General features: G+C 39.4%; 1 protein-coding gene across 4 annotated transcripts in view; it reads right to left on the bottom strand.

The window, feature by feature from the left end:
- The window catches only part of KCNH1 (potassium voltage-gated channel subfamily H member 1), a 346,134-nt gene that overhangs the window by 257,263 nt on the left and 76,271 nt on the right, over positions 1-12,600 (bottom strand). For all 4 annotated transcript variants that reach the window (XM_045012018.1, XM_045012019.1, XM_045012021.1 and 1 more), the window contains exon 7: positions 4,703-5,132. In XM_045012018.1, coding sequence (XP_044867953.1) covers positions 4,703-5,132 — 430 coding nt within the window. The remainder of the gene's footprint in view (positions 1-4,702; positions 5,133-12,600) is intronic.

Raw genomic sequence — 12,600 nt, 5'->3', positions numbered from 1 at the left:
CTCCTCTCTGTTCCCACCTGTTCAGTGTATAAAGACACAGCTAAATACAAGCTTTCCTACTAATAATGTGAATAAAGATTGTAGTTGCCACAGGGACATTATTCCATTGGCAGTCAGAGGGGTGACATCTGCAAGACAAACCTCTATTAAGTCATGATGTGAGGAGTTTGGGTGAAAGCAAGGAACACAGTATTGGCCTTTTGTTTTCTTCACCATCAGTAACTAGCTTGCCTTGGATTATTAGGCTTCTAAGGATGTTTTCTAAAGCATTTAGAGAAGATGTGAGACACTTTAGACTAGATGGACTTTGCCTTTGCCTTATGAACCCACTCACCCATCACAACATGGAACAGTTTACATATGAAAAATACCACAGGAGGCCATGTCTACACAATAATAAACCCCAATTAGCGTGGCCTTGCAATACCTATGCAGAAGTGCTGAGTTATCTATTTAATACATATAAACCAAGATGCACACAGCACGTAATAGGGAATTGAAAACAAAAAGCAGAGTAGAAGACTATCTCCTGATTCTAATTTCAAACATCCTCTTAATTGGGGTCAAGATATGAGATGCAGTGGATTGTTACTGGTCGCCTTAGCAGACATTACATAACAAAGGAACACCACACCCAATTTGTATAATTACTGTGCAACATTTTATGCCAGTGTCACCTGAGATCACAACACAATGCCCTGGCTAGAACCCGTCAGCAGTACCCAAAGAAAACACTAGCATATGCAAATTGTAAAACTGAAAGAGGAAAAAATATACAGCATATCTATCCCAAAGCAATAACATTTGTATGATAAGAATTGCCACTCAAGGTCATAAAATCCATCAGAGGCTAGCCATAAGGTGTCCCTCCATGCCAAGAACAATAAAACTATTTCATGCAGCTCTGAAAGATTTGTCATTTGGAAGGGGGGTGGGAAGAACATCACAGGAGGAGCAAATTCTGGGCCTGATCTGCATTCCTTGCACCTCTTCAACTCACACTAACTTCAACTGGAGTTTTGGGATAAGCAAGGAGTCAGGCCCTTTGTTTCCTTCACCAGAAGAAACTAGCAGGTCTTGGATTATTAGAGTTTTGAGGATGATTCCAGAAGCATTTAGAGAACATTTAGCCACTGGAACATTATCCTGAGAAGTCAGAGTATACACATTTTTCCCCATAGTCATGGGAAGGAAAAATAAGACAGTATTAGGCATATTTGCTTATTCTGAATTTAAGGTATTGTCCTTTGCATTAACACATGATCCAGTAACACCCTGAGCACACCCTTAACTCCTTTTAAAGTCATGGGAGCTGAGGGTGCTCACCACCTCTCAGGGGATGCACTGCAGCCTGCAGGATCTCTCCCAAAGGCCATTTGTCCAGAAAATATTTCTTCATTCCATTGTCCACAGAATATCCACTAGCTTTTCACTCTTCTGTCTTCTTGGTTTCTACTGTAATCAAAATGTCTCAAAAGTCAAGATAATTCTTTTCATAATTTATTTCTTGAAGTCTTTTACATTATCACGTAATTATCTTTTATCTCCACAAGTCACGCACTTTGATTCAAATCAATTTACACACGAAGCCTATTGAAGTGTTTGTTTTGGCCATTTTTCCAAAGATTTAAAAAAAAATTGAATTTATTTATCATATAGTCTCTTATTAAGAGAGAGCACCAGGTTTCCATTTGCTTGGTCTGTCATACTGATTTCAGGTGACCTAGACATATTCTTTCCAATCTGTGTCAATCTACTGCTGGAGAACGAGTCTGTGTGATTGGTTCAAGCTTTGCTCCAATTTTTTGTTCACATCTCATGTTATTGAGCATTGTGTAACTAGAAAGTCAGTAGAAATGTAATACAGTAAATGCAATACAGATAACACTTAAAAAACACAATTGTGAACCCTTCAGTTATCATTAACTCCCACGAGTTGCCCCATTTACTCAATCAAGCAGTCCCATTGGAGTCGATGTTTACCAACCAGGAGCAAAGGTTCACAAGGGTAACCAGGGTAAGTCAGTCTTTTTAATTTAAAGTAGGATTTAGTTGGGCATCTCTAAACATATGGGGCCAGCTCCTTCGCTGGTGTAGTTCCATCGACATCAATAGAGTTGTGTTGGTTTTCACCAGCTGAGAATTTGGCCCATCACTGTTTTTACCTAAAGCACATCACATGATCTGTACACAGTGTCTTGTACACATTTGGCACGCTATAAATAACCACAATAACCAAAGAATACTTAGGATGCAATGTTAAGCACATAAACGTTCGGAAAGGCCAGAATCAAGGTTGCCCGTGCATCCTTAATTGGGCCCCCTGGTATGCGTACACACGCACACACAATGATACAGTCTAATTACATGATCACCTAGTATTTTTTCCCACAGGAGACCTGCCTCATTCTGTATTCAAGATGAACAGCGATTAAGGAATGTAAGTGTTCAATATTTCTTTTTATCATTATTCAGTGCATAGCAGTAAATAAGACTGGAGTTCACTATCCAAACCTTGCACTGAATATGGAATTATTTATTCCCTCATTGTCATTTCTAAGGCACCCATTATTGTTATAACCAAAGTGACTCAAATATTAATCTCCACATACTATTCTCTTTATTTTACAGATGGAAAAACTGAGACAAGCAAGACTTTGGTGAATCAGTGGCAGAATCAGGATTAGAATTCATGACCTTGACTCCCAACTCTGTGCTCATTCCTCCAGATCACACTTCTGGAGGTACTGAGCAGCCACAGCTCCCATTGACCCCAGTTGTAGGTCTGAGTGATCTGCAGTTCTGCAAATCAGACCTCAGGTGCCTCAATCTGGGTGCCCATAAAATAATGAACAAATTAGTGTTCACTTGACAACATTTTGACTTAAGTGACTTGCTCAGCATCACATAGGAGCTCTGCGACACAGACAGGGATAGAACTGAATTCTCCTGTGTGGTGTTCGACTGCCTTAGCCATGAGATCATCCTTTTTCTTTCATTTACTTCACAGCTTCCTACTTCTGAAACAAACGAGGCAGGAGACCGACAAACAGCATCGTTCACTACACAGCCCTGCTTCACCCCAAAAGCAGGTCCATCTTGAATGAGGTAGAAGTCCTCTGCAGCAAAACAGGATTTAATCATGCAATTAAAACACTATATCATGATGCACAAGGGGGTTGAATTAAGATTGCACTGGCAACTTGGGTGCTTGATTTTGCAACTTAAAAACAAAAACACACACAAAAACATTAAGAGCATGTTAAGTAATTTCCTATGATTTGTTTTTACTAAAGGAAAAAAGGTGAACAATTCTTGTGTGTCAGTTGTTACAAACCCATTCCCTTCTCCTTCCCCCCATCAATCATCATCAGGGTTTGAACCCTGAAGTTTCAGTACAAACTTTCGCTCCAGGGCTGATTACATTAGCTAACAGCAGAAGGAGGCTATTTTAGGAGTGTGGAGTAGGCTACTGCACCATGTACTGGGTCTGAAAGGAGTCAGGCCCTACTGTCTCTCTCCTCTGCCCAGGCGCTCCTGCCTCGTGTGATGCTACCCGAGGGTAGGGAGAAGGGCCACTGCAGCCACTTGAGGAGTCCAATGTAGGTTGTAACAGGATTTCAACCCAGCTCTCTCTCACCATCACAGAGAGACTGTCTGCAGCCAGGGTTTGCTGTGCAGTTTGTACTGCTATTGTTTTGGCAGCAGCACTGCTGTCTCTCTTTACAATGTTAGTATTCAAGATACCGGTCTGACACGCTAGCAACATTTTGCTGACAACAGACAGGCAATTTTCAACAGTTTATAACTCAATTAAAGCTGAATGGAATTTTACCTAACAAAGAAAAGGCACTTATCTGGCTCCAAGACCTTTCTCCGTTGAATTTCAGAGCCCTACTGCAAATACTAGAGATGTTAGAGCTTCTTAAATAAATAAATAAATAAATAAAATAAATAGCAAGATTCTTATGGGAAAGTGTTAGGAAACCTGAACATGTGTGTCGCTACCAGCGCTCTCTATAACACACTATTCTAGGTTCTATTCTGGCAGCTTGACTCTTGATTTGTGTAATATACTAAGGGAAGCATTTCCATTTCTGAATATAAGAGCTGTACAAGTAAATTTAGATACTGTGAAATACAGAGAGTAGTGAATTGAAAGATGAGATTTTTTGAATTACGCACTTAGTTCCCAATCATGCAAACATTTATACACACAAGTAATGTTACATACATGAATAGTCCCATTGATTTCAGTACGACCCTTCACAGCATACAGTTGTTCAGACAAAGAAATGTTTGTAGGATTAGGGACTTAGTTTCTAAGAATCCTCAAATCAAACAAACATTAATATATTTCATTCTCATTTGATTGGCTATATGGTCTTTAATGACCCAGAATTGCATGTTCTAATGGTTTAAATGTAAGCAGAAATTCATTTATGTTTTGTTACAGAAAAAGTCATTCTAATATTATGCAACATTAATGCAAGATTTCTCATCCTTGACTTTAAAATACCATACCAGAAAAATCATAATATATTATGTAATGACATTTAAATTTTGTCACAAAACTGAGTTTTAAAAATTGGTTAGAAACCCTTAAGATACTGTGTGGGAAATTGTTATAAAGGTTAACATGCACCGGAAGACTTTATAGGCCATTGTGTATGAAAAAAAAAATGAAATCTCTGGTACTTACAGCCAATCATCATCATAGCAACTGCAAAGATCTTCTCTCCATCTGTAGTGGGGGCAATGTTCCCAAATCCAACACTGGTGAGGCTCGTCATTGTGAAGTACAACGAGGAGATATAAACAGAATCCTTGCTTGGCCCCCCTTCCCATTTCCCCGAACCTGTCGTGTTAAACCGATAAGGCGTTCCTATGGACTCCCCCAGCTGGTAGAGCCAACTTTCCGTTCGGATTGTGTTTGTATCCTCATTGATAACTTCATAATCTCCTATGCTGTACCAAATGCAAGCCAACCAGTGAGCTGCAAGACCAAACACACACACCAGCAGAACCAAGACTGCTGCTCCATACTCAATGTAATGATCCAACTTCCGAGCCACACGACCCAGCCGAAGAAGTCGGACGACTTTCAGTGAACTGAACAGGCTACTGATTCCCTAAAAGAATAAAGCAGAGCAGGTGATTAGAATTCATCATTACATTACTTAACGTTTTCTGTCTACAGTGTTCATAATCTAGGCATGCAAACTTGCCACTGACACATGCCTATAAAGCGACATTACAGTGAAGCGTATGAAGCTCAGTGGCCTGTGTTTTCAGGGGATCATGCAAACCTTCTCTTCTGTTTTGATTCACTTTCACATGCCTTGGGTTTCTCTTTGAATGTCTCATTTCAGACTGTTTGAAATACGCATAATGCAAGTTAGAGTTGATCAAATATATAGCCATGTCTTAGCTTTGCTACAAGTTCATAGGTTTCATCTATCCATGTGAAGAGGCATCTTATGTGAATAGGGAAGTCTCATTTGCGAGCCCAATTTTCTGATGATATTGGTTGTGAATATTTAGATGCTACTTTGAGGCTGGATGAAAGTATGGGCCAATAAATGAATAGAACAGTCATTACCTGCAAACAAAGACCAGTCTAAGCTTTTTATTATTGTGCTTATATATCAGATAGATTTAAGACACATCATATGTAGTGGAATGAGCTCAGTGTTTGGAAACAAGAGCTCCTTATTTCTAAAAGTCAGCATGTGTAAATGCTGTCTGTTGGTATTTTGACGGCACTTTTGATGACAAAATTCTTCCAGCCCTGCAAGTGGCATTAGCTTTGTCAGCAGGAGAACGCTCCTGCCGACAAAGCTGCGTTCAAAACTTGTGTCTTTCGCAGGGGAGCTTTTTTAAGTATCCATGAAAGACAAAAGTTTTGTCGACAACATCACAGTGTAGACAAGCCCTCAGTTCCCCCTTCTGGAAGATGGGGATAATACTTCCCCTATCTACCTCAGATGTGCCACAAAGATTAACTACAAAGGCTAAAAATGTTTAGGGTTTTTGGATTCCTCAATATTTGGATGCTCATCACAATACTTTAAAGGAACCAGATTTTCTGAAAGTGCCGAGAACCCACCCTCTGAAAGTCAGGGCCCTTTAAAATATCTGAACTTGGGCACCCAAAAATGAAGGCCCCCCAAATCACTAGGCACTTTTGAAAACTTCAGTAAATATTCCTCATGACACATCTTTGCAGTAAATATGATAAAGCTCCCATTGGGCTTCAAAATCTCACATCTAAAGCACTACATAATGCTAAGTATCATCATTATCCAGATTTACACCATAAGTTTACAGAAAGCAAATTAAAAGAAAACAAAAACCAAACACATTTTGGGTGAGCGCGTATATCTGATTTACTAGACACAGGAATTGCCTCTTACTAAAAAGATTTAAGTAAGATCTCCAATCAAGTTTTAAGCTGTTTTAATAAATGTTTCTGGAAATACATATTTCTGGTCACCAGATTTTACTGAAAGTTGTTCAGTCATGCTTACATATAATTTGCCTCAATGTTCTAGTTTAGGCTTGTTTAATGTTGCAGAACAATTTAATTTAGCTAAAAACGTATGATTTACATATTCACATAAGTCCTTTGAGGACTGAAGCAATGTATCCTCTTTATTTCATGAATTTGTCATGATTATATTTACCCATTTTGAAAAAATGGACACTTAGTCACTGCTAGATGCTTTAAACAATAGAAGTCGACTTCAAGTGCTTCTGCTAATTGTGCTCACAAACATGTCCAAAGGGGACAGTGATATTTCTATAAAACAGAATAATTTGTAGAGTTTTAGAAAAAGGGCCTAAAGTGATGTGTTCCCTTCATGTCTACTAGTTCTAACCAAGATTCAAATCACATATTAGCTTTCAAAACTGCACACACACACGACTTGTTCCCTAGATGGACAGGTAAGCCCACCTTTCCCATTTTTGCCATTCTTAGCTCTACTTCACTGACAGAAAGAGTATGATAGGTTGCTTGAAATTCAAAGGTTTAAGCACAAGGTATGTAAGGCCTAATTCCAAAATAGAGGACGTGGTAGGTAGCCCTGCAGAAATATCTGTAACCCCAATAGAGCAGCAAAACACAATATACACATACATGAAAATCAGGCAAGGGCAAATCTAACCAATCATTCGCAAACCCAGTTCCCTACTTTGAAGTCTTAAATTCCCATTTGAGTATTCACATGCAGGTTTTCCCTCCTTTAGGTATCTGTCCTCTAATGTCAAGACATAGCCCTGTGTTTCCCCCAACACACCTATGCCTGTTTATGTAATAATATGACATGCAAAGACCATCAATGTAACATTAATATGCCATGTTATTATTCAGGCCCTGATTTACAGCTGGGCCTCAGTTTTTGCAGGCACAGCTTTTCATACACAAATATATTGGGCCTTCAATTCTGTGCCCACAATAAAATGCAGACAACTGGTAAGGTTTAGATCAGAGGTGGGCAAACTACAGCTCGCTGGCCACATCCGGCCTGTGGGACCGTTCTGCCCGGCCCTTGAGCTCCTGGCCAGGGAGGCTAGCTCCCAGCCCCTCCCCCACAGCCTCAGCTCGCAGTGCCACCAGCGCTCTGGGCGGCAGGGCTGCGAGCTCCTGCCGGGCAGCATGGCTGTGAGGGCTGTGAGTATAGTGTATTAAATTGCTCCCCGTAGGAATGTGCTACATACGGTGTACTACATACAGCTGCCAGTCCTGGTGCTCTGAGTGGCATGGTAAGGGGGTAGGGAGTGGAGAGGGTTGGATAAGGGGTGTCCCAGGGGGCAGTCAGGGGACAGGAGTAGTTGGATAGGCGTGGGAGTCCCGAGGGGTCTGTCAGGGGGTGGGGGTGTGGATAGGGGTTGGGGCATTCAGAGAACAGGGAGCAGGGAGGGTTGGGGTCCTGGGGGGGCACTTAGGGGCAGGGGGTCCCAGGAGGGGGCAGTCAGGGGACAAGGAGCAGGGGAGGTTGGATGGGTCGGAGGTTCTGAGAGGGGCAGTCAGGGAGCAGGAAATGGGAGGGGGCAGATGCCAGGCTGTTTCGGGAGGCACAGCCTTCCCTACCCGGCTCTCCATACAGTTTCGGAACCCAACGTGGCCCTCGGATCAAAAAGTTTGCCCACCCCTGATTTAGATATTAGCTATTTAAGTTGCAAGTACAAACAAATAGAAGCTTAAAACAGACTTATTGCATATGCAATCTGATTCAGGCTAACACTGTTTGTGCAAAATTCAGCCTACAAGTTACAGATCATCACTGAAAAACAGTTCCAAAATGCTAACATTAGAGCTGTGCTGCGGATGGAAATTCTGTTTCACAAAGGACTGAGATTTTGAAAGTTGGCTTCATTCCAACTTGGAACAAACAGCAAAAAATTTCAATATTGTCTGTGAAGGAAAATGCCCCCCCTCCCCCCAAAACAAATTTGGGATCAGTAAAAAGTGATCCAAATTCAACTTTATAATACTAAATAAAAAAAGAAATGAAGTAATTTCAAAACAAAAATCAAAACATTTCATTCTAAAAGTGTTTGGTCCTTCCCCTCATCATTTCTCTGAAAATGAAACTTCTGTTAAAACACCACAAATTTTCCAAGCAGTACAAATTGAATTGCATTCTCCCATGGAAAATGGTTCCTTCTAGGGCTGTCAATTAATCGCAGTTAACTCACGCAATTAACTAAAAAAAAAATTAATCGTGATTAATTGCACTGTTAAACAATAAAACACCAATTGAAATGTATTAAATATTTTGAATGTTTTTCTACATTTTCAAATGTATTGATTTCTATTACAACACAGAATACAAAGTGTACAGTGCTCACTTTATATTATTTTTATTAAAAATATTTGCACTGTAAAAATGATAAAAGAAACAGTATATTTCAATTCACCTTATACAAGTACTGCCGTGCAATCTCTTTTACAAATGTAGATTTTTTTGGTTACATAACTGCACTCAAAAACAAAACAATGTAAAACTTTAGAGCCTACAAGTCCACTCAGTCCTATTTCTTGTTCAGCCAATAGCTAAGACAAACAAGTTTGTTTACATTTACAGGAGATAATGCTGCCAGCTTCTTATTTACAATGTCACCTGAAAGTGAGGCGTTCACATGGCACTTTTGTAGCCGGTGTTGCAAGGTATTTACGTGCCAGATATGCTAAACATTCGTATGCCCCTTCATGCTTCAGCCACCATTCCAGAGGACATGCTTCCATGCTGATGACACTCGTTAAAAAAATAATGTGTTAATTAAATTTGTGATAGAACTCCTTGGGGAAGAATTGTATGTCTCCTGCTCTGTTACCTGCATTCTGGCACATATTTCATGTTATAGCAGTCTTGGATGATGACCCAGCACATGTTCATTTTAAGAACACTTTCACAGAAGATTTGACAATCCGCAAAGAAGGTACCAAAATGAGATTTCTAAAGATAGCTACAGCACTTGACCCAAGCTTTAAGAATCTGAAGTGCTGTCCAAAATCTGAGAGGGATGAGGTGTGGAGCATGCTTTCAGAAGTCTTAAAAGAGCAACACTCAGATGCAGAAACTATAGAACCTGAACCACCAAACAAGAAAAATCAACCTTCTGCTGGTGGCATCTGACTCAAATGATGAAAATGAACATGCATCAGTCTGCTCAGCTTTGGATTGTTATTGAGCAGAACCCATTATCAGCATGGACACATTCCTCTGGAATGGTGGTTGAAACATGAAGGGACATATGAATCTTTAGCAGATCTGGCACGTAAATATCTTATGATGCTGGCTACAACAGTGCTATGAGAACGCCTGTGCTCACTTTCAGGTGACATTGTAAACAAGAAGCAGCAGCATTATCTCCTGTAAATGTAAACAAACTTGTTTGTCTGAGCGATTGGCTGAAGTAGGACTGAGTGGACATGTAGGCTCTAAAGTTTTACATGGTTTTATTTTTGAATGCAGTAATTTTTTGTACATAATTCTACATTTGTAAGTTCAATTTTCATGATAAAGAGATTGCACTACAGTACTTTTATGAGGTGAATTGAAAAAAATATTTCTTTTGTTTTTTACAGTGCAAATATTTGGAATAAAATAAATATTAAATGAGCACTGTACACTTTGTATTCAGTGTTGTAATTGAAATCAATATATTTGAAAATGTAGAAAACATCACAAAATATTTAAATAAATCATTGTTATTAACAGCGTGATTGTGTGATTAGTCGAGATTATTTTTTTAATCATGAGATTAATCACCATTAATTTTTTTAATCACTTGACAGACCTAGTTCCTTCACAGTTTTTCTGACCAGCTCTAATTATTGTTTTTGTACTAACACTAGTTTGCTTACATTGAACAAACATGCATATTTAGTTACATGTTTAACATCCTATATAGTAACTGCAAAAGTAGAGTAGTTAAATGTTACTATAAGAACCTTATTTTTTGGTTTTCCCGGACATATATTTTTATATCAAATCTGTTGTATTAGCATATTTTGCATTTAATTAAAAAAAAAATATATAGAAGAAATTAAAAGAAACCACCCATGAAGATTAACTCTTCATTGCTCCCAATTAGGCTTTGGAGTTGACTGTCATTATGGATTTTCAGGTGTGCGTGTGATTTGAAATTAGTAAAAATTTTATGTTGATGCACTAAAAGAAATAGAACCCAGTTTGCTCTATCTTAGCTGTGCTGCCTCTGTTGGAAGCAGTAAAGATTTATTTTTGTCACTGAAGTCAGCAGGTAAGATTTGAATGCACACAAATAATACATCTCTTGGCTATGAATGTGCCATTTTTAGATTGCCACTTTCCAGAGTAGAAAAACACATTACAGTTATTGTCTATTTTAATGCTGCTCTTATCGACACCGAAACAATCTATTTCATCATACAGCAGACAGCAACAGGTTAGCTTCAAGAGGTCACACAAGAGAAATGCCTGAACTCAATATACTCCCACTTGATGCTTCTAATTCTCTCAGGATTACTACTCATATACCCACTTGAGGGACAGGTTAAGAAACACACATTGAGCAGCATCTGCTAAAAAGGAAATGGACCCGTTTCAGTTCATTAGAGCTGGAAATGGTGCTGCACATCACCACCAAGCATTACCAATTTCTGTACTGCAAAGGAGCCCTTTAGGGAACACCCGTAAGGAAGATATAAGTGTAGTACAAGATTCTAAATACCAGCAGTCCCCTGTGAAACAGTGACTGGACATATTTCTATGAAGCATTGCTCCACACTGTTCAGCAGTTACGTAAAAACTGCACCACATTCATCAGATCTGTTTCTTGGGTGCTTTCAGAGACTAGGAACAGATCTGAGTAACCAAGATGGAGGAAGTAAAAGTAAGGATTTTTTCCTGTGTTTCAGTCTTGTTTGCCACACAGAGCCAACACAATGAAGAAAGAACAAGCCAGATTCTATTCCTTCTAGTGCATCATCAGTAGAACTGTTTACCCAGTTCTAGTGAGATTCAGCCATGCAAACAGGTGCACAGTTGTTCTTCACAGCAGAATATGGCCAGCAGAACTTTTATTTTTGTTATTGGTGATTCATGAGAAAGAAAGTCCAGCTTTAGTCTCCTCTGACATAAGAGTGAGTGTATAGCATTGGCATTCAGAGGAAACAAGTATTTGCATTGTCTCTCAAAGTCTCCTGATAAGACATGCTGCATGTACAAATAACATGGGAGCCTTGTGATGTCACTTTTGCAAAGTCATTTTTCAGCTTAGAACTGCACTTGAAGAAAACTGCACTTTTTGTGTAGCATAAAGATAAGCAAGCCTGGTGCTGAAGTATATTTATGACCCATGCTATTCAGGCCAAGAAGAGTTAGCGAAAAGATTATTCTTGAAATGCTGCCAAATAACATGTTGGTAGTCATATGCAGCATATTAAAGCTACTCATTAGGTACTCTACACATGAGCACCTGATTTTCCTGTTGTGCATCACTGCTTTGTATCATGCATGTTTTGGTCTCATTCTCCTCCCCCTTTTCAGTTGTGCCACATACTGGTTGAGAGTTCCTCACATCACACACTCACAGCTCATGAAAACACAGATTAATCTTGGATTGATGCATGGGACTGGGAGTCAGGAGATCTGCGTTCTAGCTCTGGCTTTGCATCAGACTGCTTGCAAGACCTTGGGTGAGCCATGCAAGGTCTTGTGTCTTGATTTCCCCCATCTGTAAAATAGGGATAACAAGTCATCCCTAGCTCACATGGGTAAAGGGAGGGTTAATTCAGTTTGCAAAGCCTTTATTATTAATTATTGCTGTTAATTTGTTTGGGAGAGGCATATTTTGTCATCCACAGTTAAGCTCACACAGGTCTGAAATCAGTGAAGGACAAGCCTCTAGCTGAAGAAAGTATTTTATATAACTAATTTAAAATCATATTTTTACACACCACAATTGAAAAAGTGAACACACTTTATAATTCCCTCAGGGCATGATGGAGGATGAGTAATTTTAGGGAAGCATGGAAATAGTTTTCAATTTATATCTCCTGGCGCCTACATTAAGAATAGCAGGTACAGGTTACATTTACACAGTCAC

Source organism: Mauremys mutica, chromosome 3, assembly GCF_020497125.1.
Source record: "Mauremys mutica isolate MM-2020 ecotype Southern chromosome 3, ASM2049712v1, whole genome shotgun sequence".
NCBI classification, from domain to species: Eukaryota; Metazoa; Chordata; order Testudines; family Geoemydidae; genus Mauremys; species Mauremys mutica.
This window is presented reverse-complemented; position numbering and strand designations above follow the sequence as displayed.